Source organism: Notolepis coatsorum (assembly GCF_963971535.1).
Source record: "Notolepis coatsorum genome assembly, chromosome: 3".
NCBI classification, from domain to species: domain Eukaryota; kingdom Metazoa; phylum Chordata; class Actinopteri; order Aulopiformes; family Paralepididae; genus Notolepis; species Notolepis coatsorum.
Genome location: NC_140167.1, coordinates 118532789 through 118548332, shown reverse-complemented (window position 1 = coordinate 118548332; position 15544 = coordinate 118532789). Strand labels below are relative to the sequence as shown.

General features: G+C 41.1%; 1 protein-coding gene across 1 annotated transcript in view; it reads right to left on the bottom strand.

The window, feature by feature from the left end:
- The window catches only part of LOC311225448 (LIM and senescent cell antigen-like-containing domain protein 1), a 51124-nt gene that overhangs the window by 16333 nt on the left and 19247 nt on the right, over positions 1–15544 (bottom strand). Inside the window, 1 exon segment of the mRNA XM_084310728.1 lies at positions 1587–1746. Within this exon segment, the coding sequence (XP_084166854.1) occupies positions 1587–1746 (160 nt within the window).

Genomic DNA, 15544 nt, shown 5'->3' with positions numbered 1-15544 from the left:
CCTGGTTCTGAACCAGAATCATTGAGTATTTGAATGTCCATGTAAGGGGAAACGTTTACCTCTTTTAGTTTACTCCTCAAATAGCTGTGTGTTAATTCCCTTAAAGGGGAATGATTGATTGATTGATTGAAAACGTTATTAACAGATTGCAGAATGGGTACAATACAGTACGGCAATACAATACAAACATAAGAGGATGCAGACCAGAAAAAGACTTTCGTCTTGTTTACATCAGGGTCCCCCATTTTCAATTCACCATGACATTTATGACATACATGACATATATATATACAGTACTGTTTAACACAATAATTGCCAAAAACCAGTATACTCGTTATTGCCCGCCATGCGAAGTAATCGTTATTTCGTTTATTTGCTATATCTATTCAAAATTCATGTCTACAGCCTCTGTATACCCTGGTGAATGTGTCTGAGCTGGCAGACGGTCAACACCGCCCTCTACTGCCTTGCGGAGCTATTGCATCCCATTGTAAATGGGCTGGTGTGTTTTATGAGCCGATCTGAGCCGTGAGGGTGGGGTTTAAATACTCAGGCGAGTCAGGGGCTTACAACGGAATATTGGAATATTAACCCCGCCCGCCCGTCCGTGTGTAACGCTCGGTAATGCCGGGGACATGATCGCTGTGGATAACTGGAATGGTGATCAGATCATTGGATTCTTTTTTTTGCATTACATCAGAGGACTCTATATATGAAACCTTGCGTTGATCTGATATTTATTTCTACCGCGATCAAAGCTATCTGTGTGTAGGTGTTTATTACCGTTGACTGCGGTTGGGGGGGGGGGCCGAGTGCCCCGCTACGATGGCCATTTCATGTATGCACGACGAGATATAATAATGATAATCTAGCGTTGATTTCAGGATGATTAGATAATCAGCCGAAAAATTACAACGTGATGACTGGATTACACTAAAATGCCTTTTTCTCGTATTTTTCCTGGAATTACTCAAAAGCACCCAAACCATACTCTATTCAAAACGGTATAAAACGGAAATGTACGGATGAAAAAACAATCTGTTTTGGGCATGTTGACTGGAAGCAACTCACTGACAGTCAACAGCGTTATTAGACCCATAGATATAATATAAGATATATTTTAAGCACTCGCAAATGTCGCAGTCTAAAACTATATCCATTGAATAAAGACCTGGCGATGAAGGGGGATCAGCGCCCCCTGCTGCTGGCGGTCAATGTGTTAAGAGAAAGAGATCATAAAAAATATATAAAAATATATACATTCGAAGGGGAAGAAACTGTACATTGGAGGGGGTTGGGTGGGTGGGTGGGTGGGTCACCTCTCTTTATTAACCTCTTTATTGAGAGTAACTGGTTAAATATGAACAGAGAGAGAGAGAGAGAGAGAGAGAGAGAGAGAGAGAGAGAGAGAGAGAGAGAGAGAGAGAGAGAGAGAGAGAGAGAGAGAGAGAGAGAGAGGGAGAGGGAGAGAGAGGGAGAAAGAGGGAGAAAGAGGGAGAAAGAGGGAGAAAGAGACCAACAGAGAAACAGACAGACAAATATACATATAGATGGACGGACAGGGATAAAGACAGAGAGATAGTCACCTCATAGAACAGCCCCTCAGGGAACTGCTGGAAGCACTGGGCGCAGACAAAACACTGCTCGTGGTACAGCTCCCCATTGCTGTTCACTATCTTCTCTGCCGGAGCAAAGCCGCTCTTACAGCGCTCACACATGGCATTGGCCAGGGCATTGGCCATGTTGCTGTAGGGGAGAAGAGAGAAGAGGAGGAGAGGAGGGGGGAGGAGAGAAGAAGAGAAGAGAGGATCAGCGATTATTTATCAAAACAAAGAACAAATCTCAGCCTTACAAAGAACACATTGTGGAAACTCGTAACCAAATACGAAATCAGGGCCCTCGCTGTAGCATAAGACATCGACACTTTATAATAATAATAATAATAATAATAATAATAATAATAATAATAATAATAATAATAATAATAATGATTTTGTATAGCACTTTTCATACAGAAATTGCAGTTCAAAGTGCTTCACCAGACATAAGCCAGCATAAAAAAGATAAGAGAGGTAGCAAGGTAAGGTAAATCACAGTTTTTCACATTAGGATCAGTAATAAAAATAATAAAATAGAATATATAGAGTAAAAAAGTGCGGTATGATTCAGTAAAAAAAAAAAATGAATTAACATTTGTCACGTGTATACTGCACAACAACTGAGAAGGTTGTGCACGTCATGAAAACAGCTGTGCTACAGTATGTATCCAGGACAGGGAGGAGGGGGGGGGGGCGAGGTATGAGGAGCTGATCATCACACACCATTCTCACTTCCCACTGTGCCTGGTGTGCAGGTCTGGCTCAGCGTCTGATCAGGGCGTTTGACAGCGTGAGGCGGGGACTCAGTGTTGTGTTTATTTTGTGAAACAAGAGGGAAATTTACATTCCATGCATCTGTACTGAATTACCACAATCCTTTCCCTTTCTTCCAGCAAGCAGGGGTTTTCCACATTGGGTCCTATGTATTGGCCTTTTGGGGTTTTTTATTCACAAAGCAAGCTCTCCAGTCCCTGCATGTGTGTGTGTGTGTGTGGCTGCCTTTGGCCATGGAGGACCTGCCAAGGATAACGGTTTTAATTTATAAGTAAGATTTCAAGACTTCAATATAGGAAGATGACGCTGTCGTCATGATGTTATGGCAGATTATTTCAGTAAGACCACATTCAGAGAGCGATTGATATTAAAAGCAACAATGATTTACATAAGAACATTTTGGAAATTGACCTAGATCTACTTAACCTGACTCGCCCAGGTGGTCTGTTGCACAGAACCATCTGGGAAGTCGTCCTTTGAAACTGTGTGTAACTTTCATAACTTTGAAACTGTGTGTAACTTTCATAACTTACTTTCATAACTTTGAAACTGTGTGTAACTTTTATAACTTTGAAACTGTGTGTAACTTTCATAACTTTTAAACTGTGTGTAACTTTCATAACTTTGAAACTGTGTGTAACTTTCATAACTTACTTTCATAACTTTGAAACTGTGTGTAACTTTCATAACTTACTTTCATAACTTTGAAACTGTGTGTAACTTTCATAACTTGCCGTCTTCTTGCTGGCGTCTCACCTAAGCCACGCCCATAGCCGCCAGTAGTTCCTCTAAGGACGCTGATTGGTCCGAAACACTATGCACAAGCGCATAACTTGAAGCCTGACCACATGGATTCTCGTGTGATATTGTGAATCCAGCTGCCGTGCAAAGGGTAAGATCTACTGTATGATGTCCACTAAACAACCCCAGGTCTGTGTAACAGACCACATGTCTACAGTCTGTGTGGTGCAGACCTGACGACCCTGGACCTGCGTTTGGTTAACAGCGTTATCAAATAAGACCAGTTCTGACTACTATGGATGCACCATTACTACTACTAGTCTCAGATATCTGGACGATACAAGGCTAAAAGGGTGTCAGTATCTGGATCATACTAGGCTAAAACAGGGTGTCAGTATCTGGATCATACTAGGCTAAAACAGGGTGTCAGTATCTAGATCATACTAGGCTAAAACAGGGTGTCAGTATCTAGATCATACCAGGCTAAAACAGGGTGTCAGTATCTGGATCATACTAGGCTAAAACAGGGTGTCAGTATCTAGATCATACCAGGCTAAAACAGGGTGTCAGTATCTGGATCATACTAGGCTAAAACAGAGTGTCAGTGTCTATTTTAATACTAAAAACTGATAGTCACTGAATATAAATATCTTTATGATAAATGTTTATTTAAATTCCATGTGGACAACCTTGCCTCCAAGTTGCGACAGAAAATTGCTTTCCTATGATTAGTAGGAAGAGAGTTGTCGAAGCAGTTTTTTTATCAGTCTTGGACTATGGTGATGTAATTTATAAGAATGCTGCAGCCTCAACCCTTAAATCCCCCTCATTTATCAACAATTCTTAGAAAGTGTTCTATCTTTGTTCTTAAGCACATAATTTAGAATGTGTGTACGCACAAAAAAAAACGGGATTTATCACACGTGCGTACACAGGTCGTACGTACACCTGTCTTGATAAATATCACTTTGATCCTACGCTGCAGCTCGTGCACGGTTTTACGTATTTGCATATAGCACCGCCCGTAATTAACCATATACGGTAATGGAACACCCCCATGAAATGTGGAAAAATGGACTAGGCCGAGGGAAGCGTGTTATGGAGAAATACGCATGCTGACAGACATGTACACGTACGGTGATGTCGGATATGATATCTATTAACTTAAAGACCATATTAACTAATAAAGACCGTGCTGGAATATGACTGCATTTTTCCGTTTTGTTCGATTAATACCCAGGGATTAAAGTTCTCTTCAATTTTATTCCAAATCGCGACGGATTTTCCGTAAATTTTCTACCTGCTGCATATGATTTGTAGATGCATACAATCTATTTTGATGTCGGTATTGGGTAGCCTATATAAACAATAATACGAGAGCATATACAAGAACAATGAATCTCACTGCCATGTATGATGTAGCCTATACGCCATGTGTAGCCTGCCTATTATGTGATCAATACAAACTTGCACTTGAATTCCATCATGTCTGTGTGCGGGGGCTAAGTTACAGTATGTAGTTGGTTGATTATTTGTATGACAGTCAGTAAACCCTTGCAAAAAGTATCCGTTTTATTTAATGAATTGAAAACATGCAGCATGCCTTTCCTCCCGGCAGCGACGACATTAAATTAATAAATGTATCAGGCAAATGCCCATCACTGAGTGGAATCCCTTTCTATTCACATAACTGCATTTGTGATGGAGCTTTGACAGCTACATGGGTGGTACAGTAACAGTCTATTGCTCGATCCATCTACAATTTCACGATGGACCGTGCCATGTATAGCCTGCCTATGTGATCAATAAAAACGTGAACTTGAATCCCATCATCATATTTATGTTGTGTCTGTCCACTATGTTTATTACTTTGTTATTTCCCCCCCTATCTATGTAAAGCGACATTGGGTCTCTTGAAAGGCGCTATATAAAATGAAGCTATTATTATTATTGTTATTATTATTATTATTATCACGTCTGTGCACGGAGCTCACAAAAAAAAATACTGTCTTTTACTTTTAGTCTCAGTGAAGTTTCAACAGAGGTATCTATTCTAACCAACAAATTGAAGAAGAAAGCATTTAGTTGTGGCCAATCTTATTTGGAAACATGACACAAAATAATAGTATGTCGCTTTTTATTTGAAACAATATTTAATCGCGTTTGGAGGTGGGTGTTCCCTCCCGTGCCAAACAAGCAGGCCAACCTTTTGTTCGCGCGTGAGCCCGTTATAATTACACTACTGTCGCTATTTTACAATGAACTATAATGAATTACGGGTCATACAGAAGTTGAACACGCCAGTGTTGGAAGTAATGCACGGAAGCTTATTTCCGCGTTGCAGACATGCAGGCTTCATATTCTACCACCGGGAGTCAGCTACGCATGCTCCGAGCTGTGCTTAGATATACGCACAAAGTCAAGCACAAGTTCAATTTGATAAGTCCCACGCTTAGAAATGATCGTACGCAGGGGTTACGCACATATCTGTGCGTACGCAACGTTGATAAATGAGGGCACTCTGTATATCACTCTGCCCTCAGATTCAACACTAATGATAGATACAGTATAACAGTGTCCTTTATGAGAAGGTTGGTTAACTTGGTCCTCTCTGACGGGGAGGTATTTGTTCATTTTTAAAGGGGAACTATCTTATAAATGGCCTTTTTGAGTGTTTAGCATTGTTTCCTAGCTATGTGAACTTATATTATATATGATCTATGTCTCAAAATTCTCATATTGGCGCATTCTTCCAATTCTCCTCTCACAATATTCACCCTCACTGAACGGAGTCATTTGAAAATGTGCCTATATGTGATGTCATAAAGACACCACTGCATGTTAATGTTCAGGCGAAGACGACGCTGCGCAGTGGTTTAGGAGCCCAGGCTCAAAACAGCTCGAGATCTTGAGGTAGAAAAATGCTGTTTTTGAGGACTTGATTAGAAATACAAAACAATGAATAAAAAAAATATATATATTACAGAGGTGTTCCATAGACTCACAGGAATTGTGTAAAAGTGCCCAAATAGTGAAAGAAATAGTAAAATAGTTCCCCTTTAAGGCATTTATTGGTAAGCTACCTCCTTACCTCCTACCTATGGAACCAGTTCTAGTGACTGGCTGGTCCTTAATAAGGTCCCTCGAGTTTGCTCGGAACAGAGTAAATCTGCATTTCACTATGATGCCCCTAGCTCATGGAATGAACTTAGAGATTCTGCCCCCTGTTGCAGAATTTAAAACCTTCAACCATTGTCAATCAAGTTGTATGTGTTTTAATGTATTTGTTATCCTTACTTTTGTCTTGCCTTGTTGCCTTATTGTTTATTTTTTTGATCCACTTTTTCTCCTTCTTTTTCTGTTTTTCTCCCATCCCAATTTTATTCGTGCCAATTCCCCCCTCCCCTGTCTTGATCGTTGCTCGCATGTGCCCCCCACTGGTCGGTCGTAGGGAGGGTTGAAGAATATATCGCATGTCCCCTCCGATACATGCAGAGTCAGCCAGCCACTTATTTTCACCTGCCAGCGCGGACTCTCATTGGCGAGGTGTAAGGTGTGGGAGGCTCACACTACCCTCGACATCTCCTGTCCTTGCTGTGCAGGCGCCCTGACCGACCTGTAGGAGTCGCTGTTTACAACGACCAGAATACCACCCCACCGGCTTCCCTCCCGCTGCCAATTGAGTCAGTATGACGGCCGGACCAAGCCGGAGGCAACGCTGACAGCCGGATTCGATACCGGTGTCTCACGCGTTGGTGACGAGCGCTTAGACTGCTGCGCCACCCAGCCACCGCCTTGTTGCCTTATTGTTATAGTTTTATATGCCTTTAATTTTTTTTATTATTATTATATATATTTTTTTTTTACTTATGTACTGTATGTACACTAGACGTGACTGTAAATGAGGGAAACCTCAGTTGCCTTTTGAGTTTAAATTAAATGATACCAAGAGCCACGTGTAACATGTCACAAATCTATGCAACATGTTTTTTTTGTAGTATTTTCTGTGATGGTGAAAATGGATTATATCTCGATTTCTTTTCATTCAATAGCCTCAAACTAATGTTCTAGGTGAATTACACCAAAACTATCTGGATGGATAGATAGCACTAACTTTTTTTGGGGGGTGAACTACTCCTTTAAATTTAAGACTTAAAAAATGTAAGCAGTGAAACCAGCAGTATTGGTTCATCCTCAGCCTCTGAAGAGAGTTAGATTTACATACTGTGGCTGTGGCGGTTCAACTATCAACATCTTAAAACGCCAAAATAACTATACTAAATTCTCATACAAACCATATTAGTTGGCAAAGTGAAAAGTCGATTGATGGCGTTTAATAAGTACAACCTGTTAAGATGCTCACAGTGAGAGGCAAATGAGATCTAAATGATAATCACAATGCCAAGTAATTAAACAGACAGAGGGGGGGAGAGAGAGAAAGAGACAGAGGGGGGTGGGGAAGAGGCATTCGGTCGTCTTTGTTTAAAAGGTCGGAATTCCAAACTGTATCTGGGTGACTACAGGCCATGTATGGTCTTCAGTGTGTGATGCCATCCAGCCATACTAACCGTATCACTTTGAGAATGAACATCAACTACAAAGACTACACCCCCCCTCCAACACACACACACACACACACACACACACACACACACACACACACACACACACACACACACACACACACACACACACACACACACACACACACACACACACACACACAACACAGTAGGTATATATGTATTATACACACACACACACACACACACACACACACACACACACACACACACACACACAGTATATATTTATTACAATACACACACACACACACACACACACAGTATATATTTATTACAATACACACACACACACAGTCTATATTTATTATATACACACACACACACACACACACACACACACACACAGTATATATTTATTACAATACACACACACACACACACACACACACACACACACACACACAGTATATATTTATTACAATACACACACACACACACACAGTCTATATTTATTATATACACACACACACACACACACACACACACACACACACACACACACACACACACACACACACACAGTATATATTTATTACAATACACACACACACACACACACACACACACACACACACACACACACACACACACACACACAGTATATATTTATTAGAATACACACACACACACCAGTGCACGTGAGCGGCGCGGAGCGGGCGGTTTTGACGTGAGCGAGGAGTGGGTTTTAAAATGGGTCGGCGCGACGTCCGGAGCGAAAGTTCTCCTCCGCTCCAATCCACTCCGGGCCGCTCACAGTGGTTTAACACTGATGTAATATACATGTAGTACAATGCCAAAGCAACAGATGGCGATGTACAAACATGAAGGCCATTTTCAACCAATGAGAAGGGTGAACCGTCACTCACATCCTGTTAGAAAAAGTATATGACGCCATTGTTGTTGTCATTAGCTTACATGCTAACGTTAATGGCAGCGACCATAGCATTGTGGCTAGGCTAGCTATCAACGCTTAGTAGAGCTAGTGAATGGATAAACAACGTTATTTAACATTGCAGAATGGGTACAATTACAATACGGCTCAATACAAACAATTGTTAAGGGGCCCAGGGGGTGTACTGTTGTAGTTTGAGATAATTTACACCATGCTCCAAAAAATAAAATAAAAAATCTGCAGAGCGATGTGGAGCGGGGAGCGCTCGATTCAAGGTGAGCGGTGAGCGAGCGGAGAGCGACTTGGGGGCGGGGTCAACATGAGCGATTAGCGGAGCGGAACAAGCCGTCTAGAGCGAAGAGCGGATTTCACGCACGCGCCGATCCGCTCACGTGGCCTGACACACATACACACACAGTATATATTTATTATATATACACACACACAATATATATTTATTATATACACACACACACACAGTATATATTTATTACAATACACACACACACACACACACACAGTATATATTTATTATATACACACAGATCACCCGTGTCTCTGTCCTACACTCAGCACCTCTCAGAACATTCTGTCACAATGATCACAGTGCTCCCGCTCACGATCCCCATTCCAGTTGCAAACTACGGCATGTCTTTAAGACTTCGTTTGGCACGGCTGCAAGCTATTGAGGTGAGTTTTGTGTTTTGTACTTTCACGTTGGTAGCATTTGGTGTTTATTAATGTGTCTAACGCTTTGTGTTTTTCTCTTTTTTGAAACATGAATTTACCAACGGCGTGCCAGTTTTTAAACGCTAAATAGCTAGCATGTGGCTCGCTAGCTATCACCGACGTTAGCCACCCAATCAAAAGGAGACTTGCTTGCTTAGCTCCCGCTTGGCTGACGAGGAAGTACAAACACGGGAAATTATGTACAAATAATGGCTCTAGCCAAACAAAGGCAAACAAATGACAAAATGTACAAACCTTTTTTGACGTAGACCACGTTATAACGTTTTCGCTAACCATATACATTTTGAAAGAATGAATTGTACGTTTGGTCAACACGAGGCTCCTAGTCACAAGCCTGTTTCCTGATGGTGACGCCATACTCGCGCCACCGTGGGCCCGGGCACTTGTTATAGATGAAGCTGCAAACTAATTGTTTTATGTAGGTTTCATGCTTCACGTGAAACGTATTGTAGTGCGGCGTCAATTTCACGATCAATCACCCGAGCGGGACGGGAATACAAACCAAGGGAGTGGGCGGGACGGGATTCATACTTTTTTTGTTGTTAAAGTGAATTTCTATAGTATATATATATTGGTGCATTCGGTTAGTCAAGTCCGAAATGTATGACTACCGCAACACTTCCGGTATTCTGAAATCATGGGGGAGAAACTGAATGAATGTGGATGAGAGCCTCGACATGAAGTGGTTGTAGCTGTGGGGGTGCGGGAGACTTGATCCTTTTATATTCTCGGCCGAGCTATAGTCTCTTTCCCGCACCTACTCCGCATGTGCAGATTGATGAACCCAGATGAGACTCCGTGGGCAGTCTGCGCATGCGGAGTTCGGGGAGTAGGTGCGGGAAATTGACTATAGTTCGGTTTCGCCGAGAAAGTGCCGATCACTTTGGGATTGGTCTCCGTGTTCAGTAGACTCGGGCGTATAAAAGTATATTGGATCATGTCTTGTCTCCACAGCCGTAGCTACAACCACCCCGCTCTCTCCCATGAGCTCAATGTAACGCGGAGGTGCAGTGCAAGGTAATGGCGTCGGGACCAATCGGATGCTAGGCACTCGATTCAAACAGAGGCAGGGCTCAGGTGAAGTGTAGCACAGCATGCAGCAGTGAACCAGCCAGGTCAAGTGTAGAGATCCAGACGACTGCACAATTCCAGACAGAAAGTTTGGGTCAATAAATGGACTTGTTTTCCAAGCTCTGGTGTGGGAAATGTTTTGGTTTAAGCCGAATGAGGGGAGAGTCCATTAATAATGTGAACAAGAAGGTATGTCAACTGACTATTTCATCCCCCTCCATTTGAAAAGCAGTCAGGAGAAGCAGTCTTTGGGGTCACACATCAGACACAACAATCTCATGTGTCACGTCTCCCTCATCATTCTCTTTTTAGCTTTTTAAAAGAATCAGCTGTGTAGATGGCTTAATTTTGGCACTTGCTGGCTTGAGTGGGTTGAATAAGCAATAGTCTTCACAATGAATGAGCCGTTTCAGCTTTGATACGTGTCATTTCCTCGATTGAGGATATCTTTTTTGACTACGCAAAGTTATCGTTGCCTATTCCATTTATGAAGGCAAGGAACGTTATTGTAGTTTGACATTCCTGGCATGCTCCACTAATGGAAACATGAGCAATACCAAATATCAATATTATCTTCAAATATTGTACATGATTATCTTTGTTTTAATGAACCATTCCATTTCACTCGCACAAGTGCCACTAAGTCAAACATGAAGGTTACCATTTTGCTTGCAATCTAGAGCCCCGAAATGGCAACTTTGGGTGCAGCAAAATTATGGTTGGACGCCAAACCTCTTTTCGTTCTACTGTACTTGTGCTGTATGATGACGATACATTTGAATCTAATCTTAAATGCAAACAATGGAGTCGGATTGTGCTCTGCTGGACAAACTTGATGGCAACATTTCTAAATTAGCCAAAGCATTTTTCGCTGCATTAAGTTCTGTAATTTTTTTTAATGTTGGCCAATAAAATCGTTCAATAGGGTAGAGTGTACTAACTAACTATGTTTTTGTTTTTCTGATTTCTTTGGTCATAATGGATGGTGTCTTGTACTAGTAGGCTAATAAGCTCATGTATTTTTTAGGGCTGTCTTAAATACTTCGAAGATTCGTTCGATGGGCATGGGATTCGAATATGAAAATAAAAATCGATTATTAAAAAATTATTAAAGAAAATATATGATTTTTTTGTGTGTGTGCAAAATCAACTCTGCCTCTCTTTGTTAACTACAACAAGCAATGCTGTTTGTTACAACAAGCAACTTGGCTCATTTGAATCACAGCTCCAGTCATTCCAGTCCCTGCCCACTCAGGGTATGACCCCGGAAAGCAAAGACATCATATCCAAAATGGACTATCTGGAAAATCAGAGTCGAAGAAACAATGTAATTATTGATGGTCTGACTCAGGAAAATGTGTATGAATCCTGGTCAGATACTGAGCAGATGGTCAGAGAATTCCTAAAAAACAAACTAGAAATTGATCCAAAGTTCATCGAAATCGAAAGAGCCCACCGCACTGGGAGTGTGAAACAGAACACTGATAAAGCAAGACCAATTGTTGTGAAACTCCTGAGGTTCAAGGATAAAGACCTCATACTTGCCAAGGCGAGAGCTCACCTCAAGAACACCTTAATTTATGTAAATGAGGACTTCTCTGACTTGTTAAGGAAGAAGAGAGCTGACCTCATTCCAGCAATGAAACAGGCAAGGGATGAAGGAAAGTATGCCGTCATTAACTATGACAGACTGGTGATCAAACCACGAAAGCCTCAGGGGGTGATTCCAACCACTCAACACGAGTGAAAGTCAGTGGGAACCTACCATGCTATGATGACCCCTTTTAATGATCTTTTCTCCACCTATCTATCATGTCATCTTCCTCACACAACCAATTTGGCGCTCATCTCCAAACCTTCCCTACATCTGTCTCTGGTTCATTACATGTAAACTCTAACTCCAACCCATATGATCAAGTAAATGAACTTTTGAAGGACCCGCCCACTACGTTGCTTCAGTCAGAAAGTGAATCTCGGGACTCATCAACATCAAACCTTTTATTCAATAATGACCCTGACACACATTGTTTTGCTCAAATGAAACAAGTCTCTGGAATATCTGATTACTTCAGTGTGAACGAATTCAATTCCACTGTTGACCCTCAAAATACTAGGAGTGACTTTTCCCTCATCCATATCAATGTCCGCAGCCTGCCAAAAAACTATGATACTTTATGCCTTTGTTTGACTAACCTTGACTTCTCTTTTAGTGTAATAGGGCTTACTGAAACATGGCTGTCTAAAGACAATGCTGATTTGTATGAATTCAATAACTATAAGCATATTCATAGATGCAGAGAAGGCCAAAAGGGTGGGGGTGTTTCTCTATATCTCAATCCGAACATGGTGTATAAAGAAAGGCATGACATCGAAAAGTATTTAACCCTTTCTGCTGAGGCTGTGTTTGTTGAAACCCACCAGGCCATTATTGCATGTATTTATAGACCTCCCAGCTTTAGCTTGTCTGCATTCAATGCTGATCTAACAAATGTTCTGGATGTCATTTCCAAAGAAGGGAAAAAATGCTATTTAATGGGTGACCTAAATATCAATTTTATAAACCATAAGAATGATAACTCAACTAAGGAGTTTATTGACACAATGTATTCCCACTACTTTCATCCTATGATTGCAGTACCAACCAGAGTGACAGAGACATCTGCCACTCTGATTGACAATATCTTTACTAATGTGTTGGATAAGAGCATGAAATCAGGAGTTCTGTGCATGGATATTGCTGATCATTGTCCAATCTTTCTCATATTATATAGGGAACATGAAAAGTCTCCAACTATGCTATATCCTAAATATAAGAGACGCTTTAATGAAGCTAGTTTGACCAGGTTTGGACTAGTGGTCGGCGAGTATCCATGGACAGATATCCTCCACTCTGTTGATGCACAAAAGTCTTTTACTTTGTTTTCTGAACGTATCTCCCAGGCCTATGACCTATGTTTTCCCCTTGTACAGGCATCTCCCAAGCCTCATCATAAACTGATCAAACCATGGATAACCCCAGCCAGGGGAGGAAATTAGGCCACTTTACTGGCCAAATGCTGGTATTTTTTACGTTTGGCTGGTAAAAAAAATCAGATACCCGCCAGTTGGCTGGTAAGCCAAAAAGTTAGTTTCCTCCCCTGCTGGCGAGTATACAAAAAAATAAAACATTCTGCAATCACTGCACTGGCAAACGGTGCGCGTCTTCTGAGTGTTCGCTTTAGTTGACAGTGCCACGAGAGCACTGCACAAGACCACCCGCGGACATATAATGTTTAATAAACGTTTGCGCAGTACTGGCCAACCCGTGGACATATAATAATAAAAGTCCCGCGGTACTAGGCTAGCCATCAGGAGCACTCGCAAACAGATAACGTTAAACACAGCAGAAGATGGAAAACAGACAGACTGACCAACGGGGAACTGCATCCAACCCTAGTACAACCCTTGAGTATAAGTTACTAAGGACACATTTAAATCACAGAGGTGTAATGTTAGTCTACTGGAACTGTATACAGTGGTTAGCTTCTAGTTAGCGTTTTAGCTATAGCTGCTTGCTAGCTAACGTTAGCCCCGTGTGCTCAAAGCAGCCAGCTAGGTGTATCTGTTATGACTATAATGTTTCCAAAAAAGCACCGGACTACGACGTAAGGTTAGACATTTTATTTCTTGCTCAAAAGCCCCTGGCTTGCACATCGCAGTCACGAAAGGGGCTAGCTCAACCAGTGCACTGTGCACAACAGCACACCAACCCAACTGACGTTACCACAACACTTGACGGTACTTCACAGCACTGTCGTAAGACCACCGTGCTGTCTTAAAGGCACAGTGTGCCTACCCAGATGCATACACAACATTGACACGGCTTGACATACAAAGAAGTAATTATCACAATTAGCGATTTTTTTTGTCTGGTAAAAAATCTGTTTGGCTGGTAAAAAAAATCAGATACTCGCCAGTTGGCTGGTAAGCCAAAAAGTTAGTTTCCTCCCCTGACCCCAGCTATTATCAAATCCCTAAATACTAAACGTAGATTGTATAAAAAATATCTTCTCAATCCCACTCCATTTTATCTTGCTCAATTTAGGAACTATAGAAATAAATGAAACCACATTATCAGAGGAGCTAAAAAGCATTACTACAATATGGAATTATCTAAAAACAAAAATAACATGACTCTCTTATGGAGAACAATTAACTCTATCCTCAACAAAAAATTTAAAAAAAAAGTTATTATCACTGACCCGCAATTAATTGCCAATAACTTTAATAACTTTTTCTCAGAAGTTGGTCCAACACTGGCTGCAAAGATTCCATTTAGTAACCATAGTCCCCTTCAGTTTATGAATCCTCCAATCAATGACAGTTTTAACTTCTTGCCGGTTACAGAGGATGAGGTTCGGGAGATCTTGATCAACCTGGGGGACTCTTCTCCGGGTTATGATGGTATTGGAGGCAGATTACTGATATCCATTCAAGAATCCATTGTGAAGCCATTATGTCATATTTTTAATACATCACTGGAGAAGGGAATCGTCCCACTGGAACTTAAAATAGCTAAGATCATCCCTATTTATAAAGATGATGACCCAGCCGTCTTCAACCATTACAGACCTATATCCATCCTTCCTACCTTGTCAAAAATACTTGAAAAGCTGGTCTATAAAAGATTAATTGAACATCTTAATAAGCACAATATTATTTACACTCACCAGTACGGGTTCAGAAAGAAACATGCAACATATATGGCAATAACACATCTAATTAATGAAATATACAAAGCTAAAGACAGAAAGGAAAACACTATAGGTATTTTTTTAGACTTATCAAAGGCATTTGATACAGTCAATCACAATATCCTCCTGCAGAAGCTCTCACATCTTGGAATAAAAAACAATGCACTGCTATGGTTCACCAGTTACCTTAAAGATAGACGTCAGTCTGTATCCTATAATGGGACAAATTCTCCTTTTCTTCCTTTACTTTGCGGTCTGCCCCAAGGTTCAATTATTGGGCCTTTGTTATTTTTGTTATATATCAATGACCTCCCTAACGTCTCAGACAGGCTGTCGAAAATTTTATTTGCAGATGACACGTGTGTATTCTATTCACATAAAGATCCTGATACCATCATT